Consider the following 8,321-nt stretch of genomic DNA (forward strand, 5'->3'; position numbering starts at 1 on the left):
CCTGCTGTAGACACTGCCTCGCTCTGGCGGCCGAACAAAAGGCTGATCCCGAACGCGTACCCTCGCCGTACACCGAAAGAACTCCCCCACTAGGGTCTCGTATAGTCACCAGCTGACGCTCGCAGTCGATGACTGCGCCGAATCGACTCAGCCAGTCCATGCCCACAATGACACAGACATCACCCATCGCGATAGGAATTAGGTCAATCGGAAACTCAACCCCAAAAATCTCTAACACACATCCCCGGAAAACCCACGTGGCACAAATCACTCTATCATCAGCTATGGAAACTCTCAGAGGCCGACTCAATGCCTCACGACTAGCACTGATATGCTGGCTAAAGGCCAGAGATACAAAAGACCGACTCGCACCCGAGTCAAATAACACTAAAGCAGGCACAGAATTCACAAGGAAGGTACCTACGCATAACCTAATATAAGCATAATATTTCAACATCAATATAAATATATGAAAGGAAACGTACCAGCCACCACATCGGGCGCGGCGCGGACTTCCTCCGCAGTCAGCTGGAAGGCTCTCCCTCGAGCTCTCGGTGCCTCGATCTTCATAGGCCGACTCTCTGTAGCTCTGATGGTGGCAGGAGCAGGTCCCTGAGGTGCTCCGCGCAGCTACAGACACTCAGCCTTCCGGTGTCCAGTCTGGTTGCAGTGAAAGCACACTGCAAATCCCTTGGGGCAGTCCTTGGCCATGTGCCCCTCCTTGCCACATTTGTAGCAAGACCCCGCTCGGCAAACTCCGTCATGCCCCTTGCCGCACTTTCCGCAAGTGCGGCCCTTCTGGCTCCCTGGTCTGGGATCAGCAGGCTTGGCCCGCTTGGCGGCCGGCTGCGACTGTGCCGGTCGCCGATCCCTCCCCTGAGACTCCGCCTCCTCCCTGGCCTGAGTCTCAAGCTCGATCTCCCTCTTCCGAGCATTTACCTGAAGCTCGGCAAATGTCCGGTACGAGGAGTTTGCAGCGAACTCCCGAATATCCCGCCTCAAGACACTCAAGTAGCGGCTCATATGAGCCTGCTCAGTGGGCACGTGCTCAGGGCAGAACATCGCCCTCTCGTGGAACATCCTCGTGATTGCTGTAACAGACTCAGTACCCTGCTTGAGGGTCAGAAACTCCTGTGCTAAATGCTCCCTCTCCACCTGGGGAACGTACTCATCTCGAAACATGGTGGTGAACCTCTCCCAGGTCACCGCAGCAAGCTCGGCAGGCGTATAATGCGCCGTTACAAACTTCCACCAGTCCTTCGCTCCCAAGCGAAGCTGGTTCAGCGCGAATCGGACCTTCAAATGCTCAGGAGACGAGCAAGTGAAGAAGCACCCCTCAATATCAGATATCCACCTCATTGCTGCCACCGGACCCGGGGTCCCATCGAACTCTGGTGGTTTCGTGTTGCTGAATTCCCGGAATAGTGACGCGTCCCCACCCTGCGGCCTTGCAGCAGTCACCGCTGCGGTAGCCGCTGCAGCAGCAGCCTTAGTAAGAGCGGCATAACGCTCGTCGAACGTCTCGATCAGTGTGGTCTTTATGGACCCAAACATCACCGGAATCTCTGCCCTGATGGCTGCAGCTACCTCCTCCTGGATGATCCGGCGGATATCCTCCTCACTGGTACCACTGCTCTCGGACGTGAAACGTGTCCTCACCATGATCTACCGCTAAAATACGACATACAATAAATTTAGAATCCCCACGAACACACTCACACTCGTCAACTCTTTCCTCCTTGATTCTTGGCATTCCAAAGATTCTTACTTGAGCTGTACCCCGCTCCGGTGCTTCCAGTAGTACGGGCCCAATACTACTATCCACACCGCACCAGAATACACTCCAAGTCCTCCTCTTCGGATTCCAGGTCTCAAGTACTCTATCATGCGTAGACCACTCTCTAATAGATCTCTCATGAGTCCCTCGCTGCTACCTACTCACTCTCAAGTATCTCATAGCAGCTCACCTCTCCCTAGGCTAAGGCAACACAATCAGGCCAATCTAGTTCTAATAGCAATGCCTAGCCTACTCTAGCATGCAGATACATCATATCAATATTAACATCACATAATGTAAGGGTATTTTGGAAAATCACCGTTCGGGCGCGGGCTGATCGTACACACATCTCAAATTCATCTTCACAAAGTTCGCTAAGAAAGGGATCTATAATAGAATGGAAGGATACAACTATTACCTTTTCCTTCTCATAATACATCTGCATGTAAAACATGAGAACATCATCTTCAGATTCTTCGTAATCAACTTTGTTTTTCTTGTAGTTCTTAGCATTCTTCTTAACCTCGTTGCTAGATGCTATTTTGTGCGATTATGGAAAAAAAACCCTAATTTTCCCTCTCATACTCCATCGACATTGGCGTTTTCATCTTGAAGACGGGTTGTTAGAGATGAAAGAATGAACGTAATAAACGAATGGAAGAGGATGATAAGTCTTGACAAATGAAGAATAAGTCTCGTACACTTTTTCTTTTATCAATGTAGTGTCAATCGGTTACAAGACAAGATACCAAGTTTTTGCAAAAAAATTTAGTTTTTTTTGGGAAAAAAAACTTTTGGTTTAAAACGAAAAAATATAAATATTGGGGTTTTTATTTTTTTGAAAATAACACTTAAGTGAATGTCTAGATTTGTCATGTTCACATTTTTTTTCTTCTTGATAATTCAAACTAGTGGGTGAGCTGTGATAAACCACGGGTCACATTTGTGGCAATGAGATGCGTTTTGTTTTATTCACAAATGATCACGATGAGAAAAATATGACAAAACGAAACCCAAAACAAAATTACAAATCGATAGACGGAAAAAGGACAAAATGAAGGTAAAAAATGGTCAAATGGACTTAAAGTGAGAAATATTAAAATACGTGTGGCAAATCGTAATGAAATATAAGTAGTAAAACGAAAAAATGTGTAACACCAGGAATTTAAAAATATTTTTTTGCATTTAATAAAGATAACATCATTTAATATTCATAAAAAACATCATTGTTTGTAATTCATTTCATAACATATATAAAATCCCCAAGATCACATAATATAAAATCCCGCGTGTGTGCACTGATCAGGCCGGCGCCTTCCTGCGATCCTCACTAGTACCTGAAACAAATAACACCAACACCGTAAGCATAAAGCTTAGTGAGTTCCTCAAAATACTATATAACACATATTAGCCACTCGAGGCTATAACTCTGTGGGTCCGTGCACCCATACTCTGTGAACCCTCAGGTTCTAACTCTGTACACAAGCATAGCATAAATCACATAGAAGAATGCAATGCAACACATAACATACATAGCATACAAATACTCTATCATATAACTCTGGTTACCTACTCAAGGTAAAGTATAGTGAGAAGACTCACCTCGCGTGTCTCGATATCTCACAACCTGGAAATCCCTCGTGCCCGATTCTCCGAGCTCTAATCCTCCTATAACATCATAATGTCCCTAGTTAACACTTTATATCTCTAATGTTGACTATCCCTAAGAAGTCAACACAGGTCCATTCTGGTCAACGGTCAACGGTCAACTTTGACCGGACTCGGCGAGTGCTAGGGCGACTCGGCGAGTCTAGACGTCCTCACCAATTCTCTAAAATTCCCTTTCTACTCGTCGAGTATCTCCCCTGACTCGACGAGTTCCTCCTGGAAGAATCGCGGGGCCACCCCGACTCAACTCGCCGAGTCTGAAGAACAACTCGACGAGTCCCAGTTAATCTTCAAGCTACTCGCCGAGTCTGTTCATCGGACTCGGCGAGTCCATGCCATGCAACCGCTCAAACTGCTTCCTAAGGTCAGAACTGCTCCGACAACTCACAGGTCTGGCCTTCCTAAACTGGTTCATCACGTAAAGGCCTCATTTCGGTGCTCATAATACACCCCAAGACTCATAATTTACATTTTGACCTAAGGCATAAGGATTCCAATCCAAAACCTCCATTGATTCACGAAATGCTCAGGCATGGGACATTTTGGACTTCCAAAGATCCCAATACAAGGTTCCAATCGTTTAGGGGACCAAGGTAACACTCAATCTAGCCACAAAAGGGTCCAATAAACCCTAAATCCATATATACATCAATCATAGAAGGATGCAAATTCGAAATATTACCTGAATAATGTGCTCTCTATGTCCCCAATTCTCAGAACGTGGCTTCCCTTGTTGATCCCTTAACCCAAGTCTTCTCTTCCTTGCAAAACAACACTTCCAAAATCAACAATGGTCTTCTACCTTGCTCCAGATGCTCACAAACGACTTAGGGTTTCTCTCAGAGGACTAGGGTGAACAATGACGGCCATAAGGTCCCTCATATACGTCCCAAACCTGAACGGTTAGGGTTTTCGCTAAACAGCGCAGACTCGCCGAGTCCATATCCGGACTCGTCGAGTCCAGTCACGAACCCGCGGCCAGATCCGCGATCCTACTCGGCGAGTCTGAGCTCCATCTCGCCGAGTCCCCTCTTAAAACTCCCAAAACTCATAAATATAATGATACCTGGAATTCCGGGCTGTTACAAAATGGATAAAAAGAAGGCCAAAATGGTCAAAAGGACTTAAAGCATATATATATATTAGATATGTGGCCAATCTCTAGTTACAACATATCAGGGATTAAAATTGTCAAACTATAAAAAATATTGTGACAAAATGTTGAAACATACAAAATAATGGGAGTTAAAGTGGCAAATATTAAAAGATATGAGCCAATATCTAGTTACAACATGTTAGGGACTAAATTGTCAAACTATACAAAGTATTGTGGCAGAATCTTGAAACATATAAAATATGGACTAAAATTGTCAAATTATAAAATGTATTGTGGTAAATCTTAACTATAGAAAATATTCTGGCAAAATGTTGAACCATATAAAATAATGGGACTTAAAGTGGCATATATTAAAAGACATGAGCCAATCACTGGTTACAACATATTAGAGACTAAATTGTCAAACTATACAAAGTATTGGATTAAAATTGTCATACTATAAAAAAAAATATTATGCCAAATTTTAATTATAGAAAATATTGTAGCAAAATATTGAAACATACACATCCAAAATAGGATAAAATCTTAAAATATACAAACTATACTATTATTAATTTATACTATTATTAATTAATATAGTTAATTGCTTTTTTTTTCAATGGAATTTCCCGAGAAACATCTATCAGCGTCTGACCACTTCAGTGGTGATAAAACAATTACACAAAGATGCGGTTTTCTTCTCTGAAACATCCAAAAGCCACGCACCACAATGGCAGCATTCTCTTCATCTTTCTTGCCCCTTCACTGTATTTCTCTTCATCAACGAACCAGTAATCCTTATACGCACTACTCTCTTCCAATTCTAACAAAAAACCCTAAACGAATCAAACTCACATCGCTAACAATAGTCAGTGCTGGATCCGATATCCGGAAGGAAGAAGTAGTCATCGTCGGAGCGGGAATAGCCGGCCTATCCACCGCTGTTTCGCTACACAGGTTACTTAGTTTTTTAATATCTTATATCACGAAAGTTGTTATTGCTAATGTTGAATAGCTTGTTCGGATCTGTTTTTGTGTTAAGATTGGGGGTTCGATCCGTGGTGCTGGAGCAGGCGGAATCATTGCGAACCGGGGGAACGTCATTGACTCTGTTTAAGAATGGGTGGAAGGTTTTGGATGCCATGGGAGTTGGTGATGAACTCAGATCCCAATACCTTGAGATTCTAGGGTTCGTTATTTCCCTTTTTCTCAATCTGCCAGATCCCAATACCGAGATTCTAGGGTTCGTTATTTCCCTTTTTCTCAATCGTGCAGGATAGTGATAAAAACAGAAAATGGGAGAGTGCTCCGCGCATTTACGTTCAAAGATGAAGACCAAACGTACATATTTATAGTAGCGTTTCTATACATATCCATGCTATTATACGCATGCATTTTTGTCACCAAAATCTGAATTTGGTGCATATGGGAACAGTCAAGAGGTTCGCGCAGTTGAAAGAAGAACCCTCCTGGAGACGCTTGCCAAACAGCTACCACTAGGTTCCATCTCTTTCTCCTCAAAATTGGCAGACATTCAAAAACATGAAAATGATGAAACTCTTCTACAACTCGTTAATGGTACTCGAATATCGTCCAAGGTATATTTTCTTAACCCCAACTACATAAAAAAAATACTAACAGTAAGTTAATTATTCACTGCGACTTAGGATCTTTAGGAGAGCAAATTGTAATCAGCCTCTTGCTTAACATTATTATATCGAAGTACAGGTGGTAATTGGATGTGATGGAATTCGTTCTTCCGTGGCTAAATGGATGGGTTTTTCAGAGCCTAAATACGTGGGATATTGTGCTTTTCGTGGGCTTGGAGAATACCCCGATGGACAACCGTATGAGCCACGGGTAAACTATATTTATGGACGAGGCATACGTGCTGCTTATGTTCCCGTTTCACCAACAAAAGTGTACTGGTTTGTTTGCTTCAACAGCCCTACGCCAGGTATCTCGTCCTCGTACATTATTGAGACTTTTTCACCTAGTTTGCACTAAAAATCTTGGTACGATGGTTTTGTATTGGAATGGATAAAAAGGTTGTTTCTTTTTTAAACATTTCTATATAACCATTTTTATTTACATAATTTTTAATGATACAAATCTTATTTATAAGATTTCGTGATTGTTTTCTAATAATAACTATTTTTTATTCTAATATTTTCTGGATTTTAATAAGCTTTTATTATTTTGAATTTTTATTTTTGTATATTAAAAATGCATTAAAATCTACTTTAATAAATAAGATCTTTTTGCCACATCTCACATTCTTATTTATTTTGTCACATTTAAATTTATGGTTATTTTAAATTAATTTTTATTTCACATGTCATTTTATGGTTTTTTTATATTTTATTAAATTCCACATATTATTTAAATCTAATAATAAATGCATATCAATTTCATTAATGAACTTTCCTTCTAATTTCAAAATTACTAAATTAAAGTTTCATTAATTTCCTTTATTTATTTATCTAAATTATTTGTTTAAATTTACAAGAAAAATATTTTAATTTTTATAATTGAATATTTTTCTCATTTTTCTTATAAATTCAAACTTCTCAAATATTTTGAATTTTATATTTAAAATTTCTTTTAAATAAACTCATTTAATACATGGGTCTCACACCTAGTTAAATAATGTATAGAGTAAAGCCAAAACTACTCACTGTATTTTACATATAACATAAAATTTCTTTGATTTCTATTATGATCATCGAATCAAATGACATTCTGTTACCTTTACGTGCAACCAAATATAATGATGACAGGTCCGAAGATTACTGATCAGTCGGTGTTAAAAAAACAAACCAAAGAACTCATCAAGAATTGGGACTCGGAGCTTCTAAACATAATCGATGCCACCCCGGATGACACTGTCATCCGGACCCCACTAGTTGACCGGTGGTTGTGGCCAGGGCTGAGCCCTAATGCTTCATTAGGTGGAACCGTGGTGGTTGGTGATGCATGGCACCCAATGACACCCAATCTGGGTCAAGGGGCTTGTTGTGCTTTGGAAGATGCTATTGTTTTAGTGCAAAAGCTTGCTCCTGCACTCAAGGCTGGACCGATGGTTGTGGACGATGCACTCAAAGCATACCAAAATGAGAGATGGCGACGGATATTTCCATTGACCGTTCGGGCAAACGTCACGGGCGCTATTTTGCAATTGGAGAATCCGCTCGTATGTTCTCTTAGGGACCATCTACTTGTTCCTAAACTGATAAGGCTCGGGCCCATGATGGAGCATACCAATTTCGAGTGTGCCCCCCTATTGCAAACCAAGATTTAACATATACTCAAACGTCACATTTATTGTAGGGCTAAAAGCCAGATATAGTTCTATACTTTCATATATTTGTGTGTTATAATAATACCATATAGTTTCTTCTCATTATAACAATGTATCTTTAGTTTTTTCTAGATGAAAAATCTATAGAATTTCACCGCTGTAATTTTTTTTTCTTATAATAGCAGTGAAGTGATTGTTGTTTTTCAATAGATTAAAACACTGCAGTCTATTCAAGATTCTATGAAGTACATAGCCATAAGAAGAAATGAAAGTAGGATGTTATAATCAACATATGAATAGAAATATGTTGTTATGTTTTTGGCATTTAACCCTTTATTTTGGGATCATTGACACTAGAATTTATATATATTTATCTCTTATAAATGAGATCATCGAAATCAATGTGGTTTGGAAAAATTATTTATCTTTTACAACGTTAACTTTTTTTTTTGTCGTATTTCCTATATATAATATCATTA

At 40.5% G+C, this 8,321-nt stretch overlaps 1 protein-coding gene across 1 annotated transcript; it reads left to right on the forward strand.

Annotated features, from left to right (window-relative positions):
* Nucleotides 1-5,195: 5,195 nt before the first annotated feature.
* On the forward strand, nucleotides 5,196-8,049 carry LOC145056602 (monooxygenase 2-like). Its single transcript, XM_079004299.1, has 6 exons — nucleotides 5,196-5,498; nucleotides 5,584-5,730; nucleotides 5,817-5,882; nucleotides 5,977-6,139; nucleotides 6,270-6,498; nucleotides 7,322-8,049. Exons 1-6 carry the CDS (start codon nucleotides 5,272-5,274, stop codon nucleotides 7,840-7,842), a joined length of 1,353 nt encoding a protein of 450 aa, XP_078860425.1. The 5' UTR covers nucleotides 5,196-5,271; the 3' UTR covers nucleotides 7,843-8,049.
* Nucleotides 8,050-8,321: the final 272 nt, after the last annotated feature.

The sequence above is a fragment of the Lactuca serriola genome, chromosome 6 (genome assembly GCF_051521515.1).
Source record: "Lactuca serriola cultivar US96UC23 chromosome 6, Lser_US96UC23_V15, whole genome shotgun sequence".
Lineage (NCBI taxonomy): Eukaryota > Viridiplantae > Streptophyta > Magnoliopsida > Asterales > Asteraceae > Lactuca > Lactuca serriola.